The sequence below is a fragment of the Ooceraea biroi genome, chromosome 2 (assembly GCF_003672135.1).
Source record: "Ooceraea biroi isolate clonal line C1 chromosome 2, Obir_v5.4, whole genome shotgun sequence".
NCBI classification, from domain to species: domain Eukaryota; kingdom Metazoa; phylum Arthropoda; class Insecta; order Hymenoptera; family Formicidae; genus Ooceraea; species Ooceraea biroi.
The window spans coordinates 17,285,498-17,310,477 of record NC_039507.1 but is presented as its reverse complement, the minus strand read 5'-3'; the positions used below and the strand labels follow the sequence as shown (position 1 = coordinate 17,310,477).

Genomic DNA, 24,980 nt, shown 5'->3' with positions numbered 1-24,980 from the left:
ACAAAATTTCTTTTTATTATTTTATTACAAACCAAGTAGATCGATGTGCGAGCGAAAATACACGGTATAAACTAGAAGTGTCTGCTCACAATTGAGCTGTACTACTGAAGTAAGTAGTAATGCTATGATTACGTGAACACTAACATCGTTTCTATACTGCTGTCGGCGCTAAAAGCGCACGATTGCTGCAAATTAATCTCGTAGCTCGGAATAAATTCGCGTCAAGGCACGCATTGCCTTTAATCGTAGGTTCTAGATTTAATTTCGCGAGCGGTCCTCGTCGATCACGGAATGCCTGATGCATTTCCGCAGCAGCGAGTTGGTAGTCCGTCGCTCGTAATACACATGGACAAAAAAAAGCAGAGGAAACAATTGACCCATCCTTGACAAGCGCGGCGTATCGGCTAGACGTACGCGCACGAGTGATTGGTCGGCGGTCGCTCGATGTATCGTAGCACCCGGTATACATACGGGGTAGTTAACAGCTGGTGGTTGGTCGGCCGATACGAGCGGATAAAATCTTCGAAAGGAAAAAAACTTACGGCTATGACCTAAATTGTACCAGTGGCCTTCGTCTCTCGATAGGAATCCTTGGCTACGCGACCACGCGGGAATGCCGTAGCAGGAAAGAGCCGCTGAGAGAAAGAGAGAGGAGATGCAAGAGGAAGCGAGGTTTGCATGCTAGAGCGAGGGAGAAAGAGAGAGCGCGCGGGACAGAGAGGAGAAGCGCTTGACGCGTATATATGAGACAGAAAGCGGCAAAGGGGGTGAGAGCGAGAGAGTGAGAGCTATATGATGCGATAGGGTGAGACGGAGAGTGAATAAGAGTGAGAGAGCGCCGAAGCTTTCGTGAAAGCTTCGGCAGGCTCCGCCCCTCGCCAATAGCAAAGCACAGAGGTTTGCTTGTCTTCTAGCGCGCCGGCCAATATCAAACTGACCCGGCCGCGCAGCCTCCAAGGTGGTCCAATCGGTAAACGCTCAGAAAAACGCGCTTCCGCACGGTCAAGCTGCAAGCTGCGAAAGCTCGTATGAGCCGCCGTTCGAGACTCGCAACGCACGATCGTATTGATGCGTAATAGTAAAATCTTTGCGTGTTTACCTCCTCTCCTCGTTCTCTCTCTTCTCTCTACCTCTTTCGCTATTTTTCTTCATACAGAGTTCTTCGTCGATGTGTGCGTGTCGTTGCTACTCACCTGTGTGCGTAACTGGGACAGTGTAATCTCCTTTTCCAATTGGTTGAATATCTTGTACAACATACATATTAACTACAATATTTGTGAGAACTGCACGACGTCAGCTGTACCCAGAGAGCTTTAAATAAGCTTAAAGTCTTGGTTTCTGTCAGTTTTCGTGTCAGATATTTCTGATATTTATACGAAATAGCAATGCAATAAAAATTTCAGCAGGCAGTAAAGTTTAAAAAGAGAATATATTCAAAATTATGAAGTTTCCTTGCAAAACGTTGAAACTCCCGTCACGTACGCAACTAAAGCTCACTACAAACTGACAGATTAGAGATTGGCCATCTCTTCCGAAATTGTCTATATGAGAAATGTTCATATTTCACACTTCATTGTTAATTTTAAGCCGTATTGAATGCATACATTATTACAGCAATCGAGTATTAATAGAGAAAAGTTTGTGTAGTGAGAAGGAGAAAATGGGATACGATTTATTAATAATAGAGGAGAATCCCCTATTATGAGATATGCTCCTAATATGAGATACTGGAGTTTCTGCTAAACTAGCGAGTACCATCTGTTAATTCCACCATAAACTTATTACTCTTGGTGTAAAATATATTTAGTGAAAAATTCATTGTTCGTTATTGCGTTTAGCCTTTGCAAGAAAAGGTTTGTGAAATTGTGAACATGTCAAAGGAACTTAAGGTAAGTCTTTAAACCTTATTTATTACATAATAAAGAAATGGTTGGCAATAAATTCAGTATGCAATGATAGAATAGAATCGTAGTAACAGGAAAATACGCGATTTGTTGAATTGCTTAATTGTAGAGGTTAGATTTCATGATCGCGGAACCGCTAGGCGCGTGGCTCGTATAATGAGATATTCAGGGTACTCTTAATATGCGATAATTATTGCTCGAATATGAAGAGTATGTAGTGTAATAAAAAGAAAGAAAATACTACGTTAAGGTTAAAGAAAAGTTAATACGAATTTATATTACGAATTTTTGTGTATTTAATGTTTATAGAATCTGACTATGGAGGTTAGAGAAACGAGGAAGCGTTGACAGTGGAATCGTGAAGATTTGGCGAAGGCTGTGGCAGCAGTATTTTTATAAAAATATCTAATAAAGTTTTTTACTTGCAATACTGATGTATTTTGCACTTTTAACACCGATTTCTCAAGGTATCTTATATTAGGAGCACACTTTCTCGATCCTGCGTAAAGCTCTTTTTAAAAATTTTTTTAATTTTCAGAAAAAATAATATTTAAATTAGATTTTTCATTTGACCAACCTAAAGCTTATTAAATTCTCTTCAAGAGAACGTATTACATTTTTAAATTCTGCCTATAGATTTCCTTACATTCGGCAAAATCGATATGGTATCTCATAATCGGGGACTTTCCTCTATTTATAAGCAACAAATGTATGTATCACAGATTTCTGGCAACGTTTTAACACACACATGTTCGTACGCAAAAACGATATTATTATTAACCACTACGTTAACCACATGAATAAATATGACTTTTACAATTCGTACAACTATCGAAACATTAGAGCAGATGATTACATCATTGAAAATCGGTGATAAGTTGTACGTTACCTCCTGCACCAAACTATCACATAATAATGTAGCTACCTGCATTGGGTGTAATAATGCACGCGTTGCTCATAATTCTATCCCCCTGCTCCACACGGGTGATCGTGTGAAATTTATGTGCTGGAGCTCCTCATAAAATAGCATAAAATTATCGAAATAGGCGTTCACTCTAGTGCACACATATACACATCCATCTCACAATATATGTATACCAATTCAATATACCATATTTTTTTCGCTAGAGTAAACTCTGGAACCAATTACGCGTACGGAATCGAGGCAAAAAGTTTACCTATCTTAACCGGTTAACTTATAATTGCGTAATTTATATGTATTGTACAATTTCAACTAATTATTGTTTTGTGAAGCAATTGTTTTCCGTACACGTTACTTACGACTTTAAGCTTGCTGAGAAAATGATTTAACCTGATTTCTCATGTTTGGGCGATCATATAAATTATTCTGGATCGTTGGGAAACAAAGATGCGGCCAATGCGTTAAGAACAAACGTTTCGTCGAGTCGAATCTAACTTCACAGATGAGATATTTTCAGGAAATAGCTGTTCTTTCAATGGTCTTCCTCTTTTTACGGCTGTATTTTCCGTGGCTGTGGTTGCAATACAAAGCATCCAATTTCATGGCAGTTATTTATGTTCTTCCTTTTTAGAAACGATTTTATTAATGGTAACAGTCACATCTACACCATAATGGAAACATTTACTGAACCACAATTGAACTATATTTTTGGTATTAAATTCTTATATTTATTCTATGATATAATGCAGAAAAGAGAAAGTATGGGAAAAAGATGGGAAAAATAATTTTAGTTATATACATATATCGCTAGTCCAATCATTACAGAAAACATTTAATAAAAAATAATATATTAAAATATACATTACAAATTCAATGTTCATTACAAACACGTAAAATAACTGCCTCTTTTCGTATTAATAATTTATATTAATAGATAATAAAAAATATTTGAAATATATCTAAAATCACAACAATCTTTATTCGATTGCCTTTTTTTGATTGTGACTTTATTTGATTAATTTAATTTATCTGTTTCATATCCAGAAAGATTATATTGTTGAAAGATTATAGAATTGATAAATAGCTAAAACGTGAACATTATCTCTACGATTCTCGCATTATATGTATCCCAACACCTCGCATAAATGAGCTGCATTTACCTCACGCCGATGTAACAAAACCGAAAGATATGCCTCGTACATCGCTATGAAAAAAATCGTGGAAGATCTTCAAAGCGGAAGGAACTTCAAGTGCAGCATAACCGTTACTCAGTCCCGAGCTCAGTCCGAGACAGACGGTAGCGGATGATCGACAATAGAGTCAGCCGCGTTTCCGGTAAGATGCATGCAGTAGAAGCTGTACGTGCACTAAGATAACGTCATCGGTGGCTCTTCCCCTTCGCCATTTCAATCGTATGCTTTCTGATCGAATCACAATCCTTTTTATTACACGGTACTCTCGAGTCCGTCTCGGCTGGCGTTTGCTTGCGGTACGCGCGCGCGGACTCAAAAGATCCCGCTTCTCCACACCATTGCGAATGCGTAAGTATGGGAAATCGCATAAAAGCACGCCGGCATATGGCATACGCGAAAATATGTAATTGATCGCCGGTCTCTCTTCGCTGCAAGAATAAGTCCTCTGAATTAATGGCCGGCACTGCTTCACGGTATCGGGCGCAGTGACAGTTTGCAATCCGTTTTTGCACACGATACGGTTCGTAATGCCTAATGATTGAAAGGCGATAAAACAAGATTTGTAATATTAATCCGCAAACACGAAGAGAAAAGCTCGAACGTATAATTGCCATTATTTTTCATCGCCTGTCCAAATACTAAAATGGCAGTTCTAATTTTGTTTTTATATCTATCAACTGTATATCTTGCTAGTAGATTTTATGAATGATATATTCCATATCTAATCTGCACATGATACATTTGTCCGTAAAGTGTACGTTGCATATATATTTTTTTTACGTGATATTTATATCTACTACAAATTCAGAGATCAATCTTTTTTTCTCTGTCTCTCTCTCTCTCTCTCTCTCTCTTCCAGCTTTTTACTTGGAATCTCCATCTGGCTCTCGCAGTGACAAATGCACAGTGACTCGTGCACCTTATAAAACTAATTATGCATTTCCCGCTTCGCAGTACAACAAAAGACACGCGGAGTGAAGGGGCGCAGTATTAAGATCGGTAACGCAACACGGTTGACTAGTTCCGTGAGAATAAAGGCAAGAACGCAGAAGACTCCGTGTTTTCGCGTAATCTCTTATTAAAATAGAACGGAAGGATCAAGAGCTGAGCCATGCGAAGGCGTAGTAGCACAAATAAGGCAAATAGAGGAGACAAAGACAGGCCGTCCAAGTGACGCACAAGTACGACGTGTTTTTATCATTTAATTTTGCAGGCAAAGGAGTCTGGCTCTTTCTTACCAAGGAAGGAGGAGAGAGAAAAAGAGAGAGAGAGAGAGAGAGAGAGAGAAGTTCATATTCACAAAAGATAGCTTCTCTCTTAAAATCTCTTATCTTCTTCATTTGCCCCGACTAGTTAAGAAACATCCCGTGAGATTAGAGATAGACTTCTTTTGTTTCGAGTACAAAAGCTTTGCCTCGGTCTAGAATAGCCAGACATTTTTTCGGGTCTCCATAGAGACATATCCGTAAAGGAACCTTGATCTTTTGCAAGTAATTTTCATCTTTTGTAAGTAATACAACAACACCTTAACAATACCTGATAGTTGATTTATTATAAAAAGTCTAACTGCTTATAAAATCAGTTACTTTCAGATTGTTGCAAAAATATTACAAGAGCAGCAGGATATATCCTTCTCGACATTATTTAGTATATGATTGGAGACTATAAATTATCGGAATTGAGTCAACGCATGTACAATCCAATTTATGCGTATCCGATGCAAGAGAATCCTGCGATTTATATACACTTAGCAAAGATGATTAAATATTATCGTATATTATTTCATTATGTAGTGAATACACAAAATTAAGAAAGTAAATTAGAAAGTAAAAGCTTTGATATAATAAATAATAAATATCAAGCATTTTCTTTATTATTAACAATATTACATAAAATTATTTCTAGTTCTGTCTTAAAAAGATTTTATCAAAATACTCTTACATTTTATTTCTCAGACGTATTATGTCTCGAAATATATCGTTCTTTGGTGTCCCAAAAAACAACAAATAATTTAAGCATACGTAATTTTTAAACACTAAGATGAAATATACTTTGCAATTAATTAAATTATCATTTATACATCAAATATAGCAAATGACTGTACTGGCACTGGTTGTTGTTATTCCTTCTCATTTTTCTTTATTCATCTTTATTCTAAAAAAAAATAAGAAAACGAACTCTTCGAATACATCCATTTATGACAATGGTTTTATGGCAACCCATGTTATCACACAATATACCATTTTCAAGAAATGTGATCTTTTGCCATAACATCGTATACGCTGACCCATGCATTCTCATGCAATGTCCGTGATCCGCAATTTTGTAGGCGAAAAGTGGCAGAGAGAGAGAGAGAGAGGCCGTAGAATCCCCATTTAGGCTCGGCAATTCTTTCGCGGGAAAAATTTGCATGGTAAAGTTTACAGGATCAGGAGGAGCAAGGGCTGTTGAGAGGGTGCATGCGGCTCGGGCAAGGGGGAAAGCGACGGAAGCATCTGGGCAGACTCGCATGAAAGTTTAAACCGATGTTTTACGATGGCTTTTTGTTTCGCGTGTTTTATTGAGCAGAGAGCGGATATTCACGTCAATCTCACTCTCTTGCAATCCGTGAGAAGCCGTGGAGAGTACGGCGCTCTCTCTCCCTCTCCCTCTGTCTCTTGCATATACATGCATACGCACATACGCATACTTGCACGCATGTAGATACATGCCGCACGCATCAGGGTAAATGTTATCTTTTTTCTATAATAGTTCGTCTTGCCTCGTCCCTGTTCTATAATATATCCCTGCCATGATATTTCTTCAACCTTTTAAACTTTATCATTTTTCATCAAACTTCCAGGTAATCCAGGAGTCTTCAGAATGCACGTATGACAAAGACTAACGAATTCCTTCCTTGAAGCCTTAAATCCTTAAAATTTGATGATAGAATGTTCTCCTATTTTTCTCTATTGTTTAAGGTATGAGCTTTGAATGCATTCGGATGCATGGATCTTGGCTAAAAATATTATTTTGTCAATTTAAAAAATACATCTATGTATGTGTATGTATACGTAAATTATTAAAATGCATCACAGTTATTCATAATTAAATTATCTGCTGTAAATGAAAACATTTACTGATATTTAAGAAATAACGTCCAGGCGAATGATAAAGCAATTTTCAATGTAAAATCGAGAAAATAATCAAACGCGAGAAATTATCCGAGTGTGTAAAAACGTGTGCGTATGTATGTGTAATTCTTTGATGTTACAATCGGTTGCATTTGCCTCTACTTCGTTATGGTCGCAACACGTAAATAGCAAAACATTTCAATCTCCGTCATAAACTTAAATATTCCCAAACGGGTAATTATGATAAAGCATTTTGTGCTACATAACTGTGCAATCTGACTTGCAAAGTTTATGTCAACTCTTAACGATACCGTGCTGCGCGCGTCTGACAGAGAAAGGATGATGGTTACAGAAACTTTCTTAGCCTTTTTAAACTTTTCGTTTGCCCAGGCAGAAAACTCGTAAATCGATAGTCCCGCGGGACGCCATGGCAGCTAGATCCCGCACTGCGACGCATACGTACGACGAAACAACCATTGCACGCGCTGATATTTTACCGTAAATGACACACGACTCGAAGACACGCATGATTTATTTTTACGGTATAGAAAAGACGGCCGTCACCGTCTTCAACGTGTACACTTTACTTACCGCGGTCCGCGGTTATTTTACAAGGAAGGGACCGTAAATTTCATCGATTTTTCAAAGGGGTGTAGAATACAACAGCGTCGTTAAAGTGTAAGCCGAGTCCACTCGATGGCCCATGGAGGATCAGTCACGCGAGTCCTTTCTCGACTTTACGTTACGAAGTGGCGCTTACGCGACGATTACATGCATCTAGGTGTCAATTTTGGTAGCAATCTAAATTGCAGGCAAATGGTTGCATTGCGCGAGCTCGTGCAATTTGCGGGCGATTATGTGCTTCATCGGCATTGTACAGCAAAGAAACGATAATAATTCTTCGTGGAAATAGCAGTTGTCTGTTAATATTAATTTGCTCGATCAACGAGTGCACCGTGCCACTTTATTTCTCTGCATAAGGCGAGCGAGGAATTAATAATTATAATGCGAGAGCTTTGCTACACTCGCGATAATTGAACTTCAACCTTCAGTTATTTCTCCCCGTCTCGTTTTCTCTCTTTTTCCTACGCTTGTTACGTACATACATGCTACACAAGAAGAGCGAATAAAAATCTTCGTAATATATTATCGAATGACTGACGTAACAGTTTTGTGAAAAGTATTTAAAGGAATTACGAATTAATCGCAATTATCACGATCATATTATAATTATTTCCATACATGTTTCCAAGAGATTATTTCCGCTTCATGTTTCTACTTTTAGAACATCTAATTTTAATTTAACAATTAATTATGCCGCTTATATATAAAAACGGGATACGTGCAGGAATAATACTTATTATCTCCCAAAAAAAGGAAGAAAAAAGATCTGCCCACGCAATCATAATACTCGAGCAACACGCAGGAATTTGTCGTGAAGGCCAATACCGTTATATAAGGAAGGGATTACGTGGCAGGATCCATGGCATGCGAATACGTGTCGCCGTGCACAAAGGTGCCGGCTGGTGCACACGCGGCTTACATCCACGTACGCCACGAGAGACGTGTAGCGGAGAAGAGATTTTTGGAGGAGACGCCATTCGGGAAGATGTCTCGAGACTCCAACCCTCTCTCTCCCTTTCATTCTATCTATCTATCTCTCTCTTCCCTTCCTCGCTCACAGCCGTGCGCCTTCAAACCGAAAGAATGTAATTACCGAGAGGATCAAAGTCAGAGAAACGACGTCCGTGACCCGTCTGCGTCGACTTCGTCGTCGTCGTCGTCGTCGTCGTTGTCGTCGTCGTCGTCCTGACGCGGAATTTAAATATCGACGGAAGTATTCGGCGTTTGACTCCCGTAACTGCTGCATTCGCCACCTTTTCCCCTCGACGCTGCCACTCAAAGACTCGTTCGCTGCTGTCGCCTTTTCTCCGTGCGGTAGCTAAAGGACGGCGGGCGGGCCGAGGAGAGAAACAAAGGAGTTATCCACTGTCAGCATCTCTCAGGGAGAAGGCCGTTAAAAGTATACGTGAATGTTTTAAAGTCTTTCGCCTTTCCTTGCCCTGCTTCCTTGTTATCTCCGAAGTCGCGCTAAATAAGAGTACGCTCAAGATCCTCAACAAACTGTGGAGATCTAGAGAGTCGTAGGTGAATACACCGTCTTACTTGGTGCGATTGAAGAACCCTGTTATTAATTTGTGCGATAATTTATATTAATCTCATGTAAAAATGATTATAATTTCCATTGAATGAGAATATTGATGGAAAATAAAATCGTGCACGGAAAATTTAGACCGATAGTAAGTAAAAAAATATTTTAAATATGTCATTTCTCATAAATATATCAGATGAAACATTTCTGTAACTATGTGCTGCAGCATCCGACTTTTATACGCACCTAAAATTTTAATGTATACAAATTTTTCAATTTTTTATATGTAGATAAAACTTTTAAAAAATGTGAATTTATAGTTTAATAAGAATTATAGTTTAATAAGAATAGACCGAAGAGTGGAGGTGTAAGAAAGAATGGAGAGCGAGTGCACTCTTCTTTTATTAGAGAGAGAAAGCTACACTATATCTGCTTTCTGTCCTTTTCTATTTGATATTCTATCTGATATTCATTGCCATTCATTAGAGAACACGCTCGGTCTATTCTTGCCTGTGTGCACAATAAAAAATTGCAGATCTGATATTGTCTCTCTGCTTGCTTTCAAAATAAAAAGGTTCAGAAAGATATCGTGCAACTTCAGAAAAGTAATCGATATCGCAATTCAAACTTGATCTAAAATAAAATAAAAGCACGTATATTGCGCTAAATAATAGACCGCCATTAATTCTAAAATGTCCAACGAAGTTTACGTAGAGATCTTCTGTGAAGCTTAATATCTTTGACGCAATTACATTGTAATACCGTTATGAACAATCACGATGTAAGGTTTTACTCTCAGAGCAGTTCTTGATGCGCGCGCGTAACTTCTTGATACGATTTCCGTAATTATGTCATATTACCAGAAGAAAAACGATACTTTCACGCGATACCGTCTATCTTCGCGCCGACAGGCAAGTATTGATTACGTACTTTCAATGGAAAAGTTTACTCTCTGCACCTTTAAAAGCTTTAAAGAAGAGTCATAGAGAAAAGAATTAAAACTTGATAGTATCCAATTGATAGCAATACAGAACAAACTAGAGACGGTACTTTACTCTCAAGTTTACGTTGTACCACTTCAACGATTCCTCGCACAGCGAGATTTTCTGCACGATTGTATTTACTGCCGGTAGTTCGGCGGCTTCCAGTTTACCGTCATTTGTTATTACCTGCTTGAATATTTCGTTTGCGTTTCAAGTAGACTGAAAGTCCATCGACTAAAGTTAAACAGAATTTTTGGATTCAATTCCGGGACACAGTTCTAAAGCAAACTTATTTTTGTTCCTTGGCTTCAGCCAAGCAATAAATGACGATATATGCATTCTGTCGAGCTTTGGACATACAAGCGGAGAAATCCCACAGCAATCTCGATTCGCAAACAGTTTCCTATTCATCTTATACGTGCAAATCGAAGTAGAAGAAGTGGCATCCTATAGATTTGCGGAAGACATAATAAATGTTCTATATGTATATTATATAATATTAAAATATATCACATAAAAGTTTCATTTCGCATGTTATAGTAGTATGCTTATAATATAGTATTAGTATATTATTTAAATAATAGTATTCTTTTTCAATTTTTAAAGTAACCCTTACGCGATATCGTATTTTTAATTTTATTTGTATTATTTTATCCGTGTTCTTTGTGACTAACATTTAATACAACTCTGTAATTACAGATACGAAAATGAAGCGTTATACATGTTGAATATAACGTGAGTTTTGAATCAGATAAAATTTATGCCTTATAGCTGCATACACACACATATACATCCTTGCGACAATCAATGTTAAACGCGGCTAACGTATAGCTGTACGCCATGCTAAAATGAAATGAAATATTACAAACGTTGAATGTGACGTTTATCTGGCATCAGTCATATTCAAAGTTGCCTTCTGATACAAGCCACATTTTAACTTACTGCATCGTATCTTGACACAGCTATTGTATATTATAATATGCGTGAAGCCATTGTATAGCCATTGCGATCCAATGTCAAGTGTAAATTCTTGAGGGATAAATCGTGCTTTAACGCGATGCAGAATAACGTCACTAAAAGAATCTTGAAAAATTGTACTGGCGGCGGAAATAATAAAAATTCCCCGGTTTTGATAGTCATCGATTAGCGAGGTATGAGCACCAATGACGTCCGAATAACTTGAATGCACCGTGTGATACGTAGGCACCAAGGAAACGCATTTCTCGGACGGAATAAACACTCGTTTCTGCGACTGCATGTACACGTGGAGCGACTCTCGGGCCACGCGTTTAGAATGTTTCGCGAGACGAGGAGCCACTTGAAGGGGAATGCATTCCACGGGACGGGTGCTCACGATGGGAGGCTTTCGCCAAAAGCTTGCGCCAGCCTTCTCGCTTACCTTAGCGAACGTGTACGTGCTTTCTGTCAGGAATGCCTAGCGCATCGTTCGTCGTCGAGCTGCCGGAGCAACTATGGCCAAACTGCGTTTTACGTGGGTCACCGAGAGTGTAACATGCAAAATTCAACTCGAGACGAAAGAACATCTGCGTTTAAGGCCATTTTCTGATGGCTTCCTGGCGCCTGCAGATCAGGACGTCCATCTTACACGACATCATCTACACTTTACAAATACATCTGTTATCTCATTATTCTAGAACATTGAAAGCTATCATCATTTAATTCAAAGGGTTTCTTCAGGTTTGTATGGAGCAAAGTGTAACTAAATTACGGAGGTATCATCATAATGTTTTTTTAAATTGATAAATTATATGATAGTGAAAAAGACATGGTAAAATCGTTGCAATTTATATAAATTACGCGTTGTTTACAATAGTTAGTAAACATTAGACGGTCTCGTTTTTCCATAAATTTATTCGCACCCTTGGAGGATATACGTCGCTTTTGCTTCTATTTCATTTAGGACGGAGTCAGCCAAAAGGGCTCCGGAGTTGGGTGGGTTGACACACTACTCACGTGCATATCGAGGGACGATGCTAGTATAGAATGATATATGGCGATTGATCTTTTATTATTTAAGCCACGGTTGATCTCGAATATGCATGGAATGCATATTTGCTAGTGACCTACTATACGCAAACCAATGTTTCCCTGAGGGGCGATTGTAAACTTCGCCGTGAAACGAGGGGGTTGTGCTCAACAAAATTCGCTTGTTATTCTCCTGCATACGATGTTGCTCGGTAATCAACTAAATCAAGATATATATACGCAAGTGTGAACAAACATACGTAATATTCACTTGAAAATAAGCTTCATTATCTCAGGTTTTAATGTGTTTTCTGAATGACATTAGACGTGTAGAGAAAATAGTAAAAAAATGAAATTAAACATATATAAAGTATATATATATATATGTATATGTATATACTTTTATATATAAGTGTTATCATGTGATAAACTTTTCGTCTGTGAGACCGCGTACGACTGACCGACCGTTTTATTAAAGATTTCGATAAAAATCGCTTTTATGTTTTGTCGTTAGCAAAACGAATGTTGTATTTGTCCATAAATATTTTATCGTTTCTGTAACAACGTTTACATCAGTGCCATACCGCTTTATCAGACTTATTAAATTTTATTGACGCTGGACATTCCTATCGACGATGTCTATTGCACAGTTATATTTTGAGTGTTCCGTTAACCGTTATATCAACGCATTCGCTGCCAGCCATTTAAAGGGCCATTTAAACTCATGTACTAGCAATTACTCGCAAAAGAGAATACAAAAACGACGATGCGCGTTTGGCGCACGAATATCGCACTCGATTAAACAACGACAGGCAAGTTTGCTATCACAAACACGAAGATGCTTAAACAATTGTCCACGTCGAGTCGATAACCGAATTATCGTCAAAGCGACAATATAAAAAGCTTCGATAGGATGGTGCATAGTCATGTTTGCGTTTTACCTCACGCTGATCGAATTAAGGTATTACGAATTACGCGCGCGCAATTTCGGTTTAGATCAAAGCACAGTGCAAAATACACACAGGATCAAAGAAATAACAAACAGTAAAATATATATTGCTTACAATAACGTGATAACTAAATTTACCAAACAATACTGATTTATTTTATTTATTTATTTTTATACTGGTTACTTGGCTAGTCCTATATCCATAAGGTTCTACCTGGTGCATTATCTTGCACAAGCGATGAGGACTCTCTCAAGATCAGATGTTCAGGCCAAACTTGAAAAATCCTATTCGACAAACGATCAGAACACTCAAATAATAATCAGCGTTCGCCGTTTGACCTTCCAGTATAAATTCCTTGTGGACGATTTCTTCCAAATTGAAGAAAACGGTGAGCATTATCTTGCATGCGCACTTCTCTGCCGCTTTGCAAATGGCTCATATTGAGAACACCATGTTTCGTTACCAGTTATGATGTTTTTCATGAAATTCGGATCAATATCGGTCGCCCTTAGCAAGCTTTGCAGCGCTCCACTTTGGCGTCTTTTTCATCCTCCATCGGCATGTGCGTGCGGTACGAAGCATGTTTTTTCGACGAGATTTAATAAGGTATTGTCACATTTAACATCGAAACTAATAGCGCAGCATGCTAGCGCTTCGAAATTTTATAGCGAAGGAAAGGCCGAGGCTCGATTTGGATAGAAGAAACTGAAATGTGAAAAGCTTCATAACTCAACCTGGATCAAGAATGGCGCTGCAGAAAAAATTTTTTTAATTAGTTACACCGGAGCATGAGCAGAACGTGTATCTTTCTTGCACTTCAACCTCCTTAGATTTTTCAATCGAATATTCGGACGCTCTCGATCCGCGACCGTGATTCTCTCACATCTAAAGATGGAGCTGGGCACTAGAAACTGTGGCACTTGCAAGATCCAAATAGTGAGGTGGCTCCACATAGTATGCTGTCTACAAAATACACAAGTCCAGAACTCGAGGAATACACCCCGACAAATGACGTCGGCGGTCCGCTGGACAATCCGAAGCCACTTCGGTTTTCGGGGTTGCCAGATCCGAGCAAACCGGCTCGGAGTACGAGTAGCGGTAATATTATACATAATAAGATACGAAACGGAGGGCACGCGGCATAATCATACATCATCGGTTAATGCGGTGTGTGGCGAGGCATTCCCTCCATCCACAGGGCAAAGTGCGCGTAACCAGCGGGACCACTATCGCCATCACAACTACCGCATCGCTCCTGCATAGATACATGCGTGACTATCCTGGAGTATCATCATCCCTTCTTCCCCAACATCTCTCGCTTTCTCTTCCTCTCCTCTCCTCTCCTCCTCATCGTTCTCTCTCTCCCTTCCTTGCACGTATTCCCTACCAGGGCTGCGTTCCAAAACTCTACTCGGGTTCTCCCCCTCTCTCTTACTCTCGCTCTTGTATCTTTCTCACTCCAACGCAGCGAGGTTACCAAGGTAGGATTTTGGAACGCACCCTTGAATGTCTGAACTCCGCCACGGTGTACATGTTTATATATGGCCCCCAGCAGCATTCGAACAAACGCTCGTGCGACCACGTGCGCGAGGGATTTGGTGCTGTTCCTCTAACTTTCCGAGAAAGAAAGCCGGAAGAAAACTTTCCTACGCGAGCAACGCTGCGCGGGAAACGATTCGGTCAATGAATGAATAGAAAACCCAGTGGAAAACTTGACGTATTGAAACGTGTCTCGTAAGTCTCGAGGCGTACACGGTGCTTGCGGACGCGCTCGTGTAATCAGGAAGCTGTGCTTCGCGATAACGGAAATTATATTGCCATTGACTTGCATCCAGCATGGACAGACTGATACACGCGCGGACAAGACACAGAAGAATTCTCTCTTGGGTATGTAGTACATTGATGAAAAAAGTTTGAACTTTGATTGAAGCTTCGAAATTTAAATACGTGTAATTTTGGAGTGTGCTTTGTGTCTGAGTGGAATAAACGAGCAATTTTGATTATTGGATATTTTTAATCGATCAGTTCTTGATGAATTATATATTTTCCTTTATCGAAGTGGGCACATCCCTGATAATGGCTGACTAGGTTTTTCTAATAATTAACTTTGATATTTCTAAGTTTGAAAAATTTAAAAAGCGCGAGGCTAGCTTCGTTAGAACACGTGCGAGCACCAACACGAAAATGTTAAAAAGAGTTACTACAAATTTTTATAATGTATGTTTGTCTTTTTTGGTGTTACAATTTCTTGTCTTACGTCCACCTTATGACTAACTTAAAAACTAACTTATACCCTACTTAACTAATTTAATCTACTTCTTGTGCGGATGTGGGCATCTTGCTAACCTCGACCATGCCTACACCTGTACTTTCCACACACACACGCATAGTGCACTTCCGCTTCCTCTTGCCTTTTCCTTCAAATTTCCTTCTTTGTCCTGCTTCGTTTCTCTGTCTTTTTCATTCCTTTTCTCTCCCACTCTCTCACTCTTCCGTCTTTCTCTTTCTCCCTCTCACATTCTCACTCTCGTTTCCTCTCGCCTCTCTTGGATATCTTCCTTCCGTCCTTTCTCTATCCTTTCGGTACACAAAGGAGGTAGTGTGGCCAGTACTATCCTCCGACTACCTGATTTTTTTCCTGCTCGGTGAAAGTCAGGAACCCATTTTCTGGCTGGATGGGCTCAAGAAATCTGAATTTTTGACAGAAAATAACACAGATTGTGTTTCTGCCGAGTTTTGAATTCGAATCGCGGGTTGGTAGATTAGCGCAAGGCTACCGCGCTCCTAATTATAACAAATAATATAGAATAAGATAAGATAATGTAATATAGAAAACAAAATCATTCGGGAAAATTATAGAAATTAAACGGGAAAGCTTATTCTGTTATTGCTCCATAAATCAAATCTAATCATGACGGAGAATTAGGAAAATTGTTAGAATTACTATATCTATTCGCAAATTTATGAATTTGCCCACACTGATTAGGTTGACTCATAAATTGTCACTGAAACTCGCAGTATCAATTTCATTCGATCAGCATAATCAATTAATAGTGGACATTGAAATTTAAGCACTATTGAAACCATGGCGGTTATTGCGGTCGCACTGAAAGTGACGTCATTGTAAATCAATTTTCCGCTTACAATGTATTGATGCATAAACGGAAAATCGATTGTCCTAACTACTCTAATACGTGAATCTGCGATTTATTTGTTTTCACAGTCCTATCATAACTAATTAGCAATTAACATAACACGCGGGGATTATCGATGTGTCATTGTGCTTCGATATCATCCTTTCATAACGACTATTAGGCATTGTATCGCACACGCATACGCTCCTTTACAAAAGATGTTTTTATACTGAATAGAACTTATATATTTCTTTCCTTTTCGCAAAAATGATTCGTACTTAAGCAAATCATTGCAAATCATTAGTTTTTTCCACTAAAGTTTCGAAAAATATAAAAATATTGTAATTTCAAAAACAGCGTTCTCATTATAAATTCTACGGAACATTTAATCATTAAAATACCTTAATTATATAATGTAGTTCCGTCATACACAGTTACATCTCTTATTCATTATGCTGCATTTGATACGCGGATCCCCGAAAAACGGCACTGCGTTATAAATTCCCTGGCAGGCTGAAGACACTCTTTCGCATCGGAGCAGAATTTCGAAAAAGCCACCTCTCGGAGGGAGTGATTTACAGCATTAAGCGTCTGCGAGAACACTGCTCGGGTCTTTCCCACGCGAAATAGTTGTCGCACGTGTTCGCGACGGTAAAAAGAATCAATTAGACCGGAGAACTGAAAACGAGAGGGGTCGATGCGCCTCGAACGTTCCAAGTACCGATATTTACAGCGTAATTAACGATTGAGCCGACACGGCGGATTGTCGCGGGGTTTACGGGGTGGAGACCCGGTGCGCGGGGGGTACATGTGCGCGCGGAAAGTAAGCGAGTGTCCCGTAAATTTCTTACGATAGCATTTCCGTGACTTATTACCGCAGCAGGCGAGAAGCGTTAGTGGTGCCGCGTCGACTAATGGCGCCATGTGGCTGGAAAATAAGAAGGCGTAAGTAAGGAAACGTTACAAACCCATCCGGTCGCGCTGCCCGCCGCGCTGGTCGCAATGTTAAACGACAATACGGGATCGGCGCCCTTCGTCATGCGAAAGTCCGAGACGGCCTTACCCCATTGAACGTACTTATATAAGATACCGGCCGGCGGTCGGCCAACCGCGCATCAATCACGATAATAGGACAATAAATATCTTGACCGGCAGGCGACTGGCCCGGCTGAAGTCAAAAGTGCAGCAGCTTGCAATTTCTGCCCGATTTCCTGCCGATGCACCGCCCGCTCGCAATAACTCAGCCTTCACATCTGTAATATGTAGTCGTCCCTCCACCGCGGGCCCTAAGCCTCGCATTAAAGTGCCACGTCGATCCATCCTCGTTTACCACGATGTCGATGTACACGCGTCAGTCCGTAGAGTTCGATAGTTTGCAGACAAGATTTGCCGGCTTTCCAGCATAGCTCACCACGGTTACGCCGCGAAAGGCGAAACGGATCTCGCACTTGACCAACCAGAAAATTTTGCGATTTTGTTCACGCGAAAGAGATGAGGCATTCCCGATTTCCTTTATGTCGACTCTCTGTTCATAAATATGACGCGTGATCGTATTGTGAAAATTATTCGGAACGTTTGCGTTAGTTAGTTCATGGAAGATTACGTTTTAGGTTTATATTAAGTATAAAGATGATAGCAATATTATTAATTGTACAACATTGATTCATTCTGTATTACTGTGCGCACAATAATACATTTATTACTTAATGTAATAACATGACAACGATATGCAAATATTTGTTGCTATATTCATTATTATCATTTTAATCACTTTTATTGAATTTTCCCTCATTAGGTACATATTTTATTGTCATTTAATCGATATATCACTTAAATAAAAAATATACAATATAAAATATCCACTCTTAAAAAAGCCGTGTTAAATGTCTTCGCGTGGAGGTTAACAATTTGGTAGAGTGTGATAATTGTGCATATAATAAATAATAGATGAATATTATTAGTCGAAAACATTATTAATATTGAAAAATAAAATAGCGCGCGCCTGTGTTGTACTAGTAAAAGTAAAAATACTAATATAAATACATTTGATGTGTCTTATCTATTCTTCTGAAATAACATTACAATTAAATTCACTTATTAACATCAATTGAACTGTCAAGTAATAAATGTACAATATTCCAATTAAATTAAATTAAAATTCGTAAACCTAAACGTTTCAGAAGTATCTGCATACGTAATTTATTCTTATCCGCGTGTAGGAGTTGAAAGGGAATAAAGCCGCACATAGCCAGACATAGAGGCGAGGAAACTCGTAAAGATTGTGCGGACGCGATTGCTTGATAGGACGCGAGGTATCGACAGTCGCCTTTCTTTACGCCTCGCCAGCTGAAATACTAGGTCGGCCCGGTTTCGCGAGCTGGTTATTCAAAACGGAAGTTTAGATATACGCGCGGAGTAATACGAAGGTGGCCATATCGGATAGAAACTTCACTCTTTAATACATAAATATTACAGCAGGCCGGGGGAAGGGTTTCAGCATAAGGCGCGTGTACATTAACTGTTCAAAACTGCGACATGTAAAGTTGCTTTCCTCCTGTATAAACTATAAAACAACGGACTCTGGACCGGGCAGACGACCTCGCAACCTAGGCTAACTATTAAAAGTTGCAAATTGCTACAGACACACGCTACGGCCGAGCCACGCTCGCGTATCCGGCCGTCTTGGGCACTCGCGCGCATTCGTCCTGGTCCTAACTTACTTACTTACCAGACTTGCTCGCTTTCTTGCTTATATAGTCACCCGCTTACTCACTTACTTACTTATTCGCCCGTCTTGCGTTCCTTATCCCCCATACTTTCCCGCGCCCGCGGTTTCCCCGGTTAGCATTACTTGCTTCCCGTCGTTCGTTCCTCTCCGGAGGAGCAGCCCCCGCGCGGTCCAGCGGAAATCCCGAGGAGCGCGGTTGAGCATTGAGCGCGTTGCTGGAATAACGAAACGGCGCGGTAGCGTCGCGTCATTTTTCCGTGTATCCGCTAGAAACGGAATTTGGCTGGCGGAACACGGCAACGAGAGTATTGCCTCGCCATTCTCTCGCTGCATAGCTAACGAAGCTATCAGCCAGTGAGAAATAATTCATATTCGTATTACTGCATAATAGACAATAACGCAGGTTATTTAACTCTTCCGCGCGCATACTGGTGTATCTGCGATATACTATCCGGCAAGCTATTTGCCACGGTTAGTTTACTGTTTAGTTGCGGCTCCCAATGCTGCTCCCAAATATATTTTGTAAAATAGTTTACGATACGCGGCTGGCTGGTAATCGTACAAAGCACCGCGCGAGCGTAAATGCTTTATCAAGCGGGACGGAGTATTTTGCCTCTGTTCGCACGTTTCGCCATAATTCGGTTCAATTATCATTCGATTATATCGATTTTAGAGGCGTGCATTTAGCATCAGCGTACAAATGCGGGCCCGTGAAATTCCGAAAAATATGTCCGCTCGGAGACGTAAATCCCACGAGCAGTCAAATCAGATTTGTTATCGAAATCGAATAATGATGTGCACTGATTCTTTCGGCATGTGTTATAAATGTTGTGAATGTTTATCGCGATAATGAATTTTTCCGTTCGATTTCAAAACAAATGTCTTTATGCACCCAGTAGAGCTACAAACTATTAATTACGTTCGCATCGTATCATAATGGATTGTTTAAATTGCCTGTAAACATTGCTACCGCAAGAGCAGTTAATTTTAGTCGGATTTGATCAACGTATATTTGCGATGTTGTGTTAAAGCACGTTTCTGATGCTTTATGCGATGTAATTTGAATGTTTTCTCCATTTTCCATGTTATCTTTCTTTTTTGCATTTTCTGTTCCTTCTCTTTCTTTTCTTTCTCAGAGAACCTGTCGTTCTAGAGTACAGCAGATAGAAATATGAAGGCACCTGTTGGATAACCATTTGATAGGCAAGTCTATAATGTTTCTAAAGAAAGGTCCGAAACGAACTTCTAAGATAAAATGACCTGCACGTGGGTAAACTTTTCAAGCAAAAGCAATTTACAAGACGCAGCACGCATATAGATCCCAAATAAAAAATTCTAAACTTCAAAGGCAAACCTTTCGTGATAAAATAATGCGGTAAATGGACGCGTGGGAAGACGAAACTTCGGAGGGAAAAAGAGTTCTAAAGACAGAACACGAACAGGGATCTCAAAAAGAGTTACACAACAAATAAACACGTGAGAAAACTAAAGTTCCTGGGTGAAAGAAATTTACAAGATAAAACACACATAAAGATTCGAAATAAACAAGCAACGGCTTCCTGAAACGAAATGATGTAATAAATGGAAACAGTGAAGCGAAAGAGGAAAATTAAACCTTGATAGAGTCAAGTTGCGCTAATCTCGGAGAGAACCATGTGTAAAGAAATTATGAATCACAAAAATGATATGTGCGGAGATGGAAAAGAGAGATAAAATATGAAGCAATTACTATGTTGTAAAATATCCTGTAAAATATAAATTAAAATTCAAAGATAATATTAAAACCGGTTCTATTAAAATCTGAATGTTCTCTTCTAATTAAAAACTTCATGGATTACCACATGAGAATACACACATTTACGTGAAGAATATTAAAATCAAGAATTATTAAATGTTTTATAATTATAGGTATGTGAATGTTAAATATTTTACAAACTATGAATAAATTATTAAACATTAATTGAACACTTTTCTTAAAAATAATTTCATTTGTTCGTCTGTGCAACATCGCAGTCAGTCCTGTCCTAGATAACAGAGATTACGTTCTTTTTTCTCAATAAAGGTACGAGCGAACGTCTATCAATCGATCTTCCTAGTCGTTGGTATTGCGAACCTGTCAGTTTATCCGACTCGCAATTCTCACGTTTGAGAACGTTCGTTTTGTGAAAGACTCTTTATTACAACCTTCAGGCTTTATTCTAGCCTTTTCTCCTTGAGTCTAAACGTAACACGCAAAAAAAAAACGTCAAATACGTAAATTATCATCTATCGTGTGAATTGTCGAACGATACATGTTCCTACAAAGGTATGAAAAGATCGTGCGGAGAGACATGCTGAAATAAGCGTCTCTTTGATTGCCATAAAACGCTTTCTCGTTTCAGCCTATGAGCCAGTTTCGCGTAAACCCTCATAATCCAGCCGGGTTAAATACCGTACCTTTCCTGCAGGCGCGAACCCTCGTTCTACGCCGTCGGCCAAGAAAATGAAAAGTAACGATTCAATATCAACGGTACGCGGGTTGCGTGTACCGAATTAACACGTACTGATACGGCCGGGCGGCGTGTCGTCCATGTTGGTGACACCATTCTTCCATTAAGCCTGTCTACATTTTCTGCGTATCGTGCGCGTGGCTTTTATTATCCGCGTGCTTCCGGTTGTAACGTATCACGTTTTCTCGCTTATATCATGCTCGCAAAATATATCACTGTTAATTGGCAATAAAAATTAAAAGAATAACTATTCATAGCGGAAGGATATAGCTTACGTTCTTAGAGAAGCTCATATAATATCTTTATTATTATACATAAAAGAGAAATCGAAAAAAATCTTTAGAGGTTGAAGAGTAATATTACGCGAAAAATAAAATTTGTATTAAACCAGCTTTTTGTAAAATTAATGCTATAATGGAGCCTTGTGAAAATTAAATATATCGCGCGGCCAATATAATGTATTTACACAAAATCCTCTTGAAGTTTTATATGAATGATAAATATTTTTTGGAAAAATCATGGATATTACATGACGAATAATACGTTATAAAACTGTCGGTATAAAATTGATAGAATTTCATCATTCCTATTCATGTGCAGAGAGTGTAGCCTTGGTTAGTGCTTTTTCGCCAAAGAGGAATCCGAAAGCGACAATGTGCGATGTATGCAGGATAGTACAGCTGGTCTGAATTAGCCGTTGGCTCTTCATGAGAATGTCTCATAATGCTGCGAAATTGAATACAGCAAAACTTATTCCGCGGCTCGTTTGTGGGTCCCGCCGCGTTTACGTATCTTCATTTTTTTTCCTGGGATGTGATCGGTTCCACCGAAATGACTTTTACTATCTATCGAATATCTGCGACGCCACGAGCGGGTACGCGGGGATGCATAAAGAATCCAGTTTACGGCGTCTGTTAGGGCTCGACGATACCCGACACGTCCCATTTCCGCCGCCCGACGTCTTCTCCAAAGTGAAACCACTTCCTCGCTGCCGGAATCTGCAGATCCGATTTAGAAGTAATGTGATCGATTCCCCTAAGTTTGTCTAAGAAATTCCTACGGCTCCGAAAATCAATAATAATGCGGCATCCGCGATAACAATTTAACAATTTGAGAGTGATATTAATAATTAATCTTATATATTTAAAATTAAAATTATAATATTCAAAAATCTAAATTATTATATCAACAAAATTAATCAAACATAATTATACTGCATTAACTTTGCTAACATGATATATACATTGATGTTCCTTGAACTCTGAAAATAATTCCATTATTTTAACTTGCATTTTGCATTATCAGCATCAGCATTAATTAAGTAGCATTAAAAGTATCTTTTTCTTTTTAAATGTTCCAGGAGATGAAAGTTAACTGGGCGACGTCGCCGGGTAACCAACCAAAACAAGACACAAGCAGTAAGTATACCATATAATCACTTCTCTGAGATTTTTGTCTTTACCTATATTAGCGATTATTTATACAAGAAAATGATATTTATCATGATGTTTTATCTTTTATTATAATACATATTTGCATGATTTATCAAACTCGCGCATTAATTAATTAAAATAAAAAAGTATTTTGAATATAAAAGAATTTTTACAATTAACTTCATGCAGTAAATAAAACGCGAATTATACAATATACATTATGCAAAGTGTCAGAAAATCTTGTAAAGCTGGTACATGAAAGAAACTCTATCATGAGGAACTAATTTTATTCACTATTTCAGATTAGATTTGTAATGCTTATGAAAGATTTAGAGCCTTGTCTTATTATATTAATGAGACAATAATAGCTAATTTACAAAAATTATACTCCAAAAACTTATACAACTTATGCTTGTATAATCGAACGAATTATTATCTTATTTATCATTATTGCATGAGATTAATTACAATATATTTGTTGTCTGCTCGATATTTATTATCCATTGAAATATACGTCTATATGAAATATGCATACGCCATCACTGATTTATTTTTATAACAATTATAAAAAACATTGCATTTATTTTTATGCATATTTTTCTATATCACTTTATACTACTGCTGCAATAACAATAATGATAAAATGTATTTATTTTAAAGTAAAATTTTATGCAACAGAAATATATCTAACGATTTTTTTTAATTAGAGAGCTTTTCCAAAACTCTGAGATATTTATTTTTTATTGTCATATCTTAGATTTCATTTGATTAAGGATTGATTCGCATATTAAAAATGAAAGAAAATAATTAAATTTTATATATATATATATATATATTTCTCGTATCTATTTTTATAAAAACCATTTATCATATTTTTTCTCTTCAATTATTATATACATACATAGAATTCAAAGCTCATTATTGTTCAATAAAAATCAAGTTAATTAATCAGCTAAAATAAAATAATTCGATGCTAATAATATTAAATTAATATTTTATTAAACCAAAATTATTAAATGCGTTATTATGAAGATTACTTTATCTCCATTTCATATGACTATTGCTCATGTGGTTAATGAAATCAAATATTAATTAAATGTTTAACATCGATTGACGTTGGAAACTCTTATTAACCAATAACGTTGACACAATGAGTACCTTCATGTAAAAATTTTATTAACATATAATAATATAATTTTATCAAATTAAATTAAATTTTGAATATAGTCTTTATGCGTTATTACACATTTCTCATATTATTCATAACAATGTGCTATTATTATTTAAAATTTATCAATTCTTGATAATATAATAAAGTGCCGTAAAATCCTTAGTACCTTGGGTAAGTGAAATAAAAGTACATTCTTTGAAAGTACCCAAGTTCTATGTATCCAAGCGGTAGTTTCACAGATCGTCACGATCCGACAAGCCATTACAGTTTCTGTATTCGATACAACACGTTAGAAATAGATTTTCCGACATCTCACCGGCACACTATATAGTTTTCAGCGTCAATAAAACATGTTCCAGTTTTCTTATCGCTGAAAAGAAAAATCGGCGGAGCGTTATCTGCTGAGAAACGCAACTGAACAGCAAATGCGGATCAGTCTCGACAAACAATGTTTAGAATTGGTCTATCGTGATAAACACATATTCACGTCATTATTTCGCTTTCATCAGTATTCTTTATTTTCGGATAAAACAACTGTAAGATTTTCAGCAACAATTATTACTATCTATTATGTTACGCGCACGTTGTTCCTCAAGCGCGACGGCAGATTTTCTTACGAGCCTCACGACGAATTTTTCAACGCACAGTTGTCACGTCGCGGCCGTCGGAATCATGTTTAGTCTGTTATTTCAGCATTTGTGCATATACGCGGGCGGAAGCATAGGATATTCAGTGAAGTGGGACTTGGTGTAACGGTTCCATGTATTTCTAGAATAACTTGCACGCGTAAGGCTGTCCGGTAGCAGCAGTAGTTCGGGATTA

The 24,980-nt window shown here is 38.3% G+C and overlaps 1 protein-coding gene across 4 annotated transcripts in view; it reads left to right on the top strand.

Annotated features, from left to right (window-relative positions):
* The window catches only part of LOC105278172 (nucleolysin TIAR), a 439,676-nt gene that overhangs the window by 164,181 nt on the left and 250,515 nt on the right, over nt 1–24,980 (top strand). For all 4 annotated transcript variants that reach the window (XM_026967878.1, XM_020031242.2, XM_011337029.3 and 1 more), the window contains exon 3: nt 22,915–22,972. In XM_026967878.1, the coding sequence (XP_026823679.1) occupies nt 22,915–22,972 (58 nt within the window). The remainder of the gene's footprint in view (nt 1–22,914; nt 22,973–24,980) is intronic.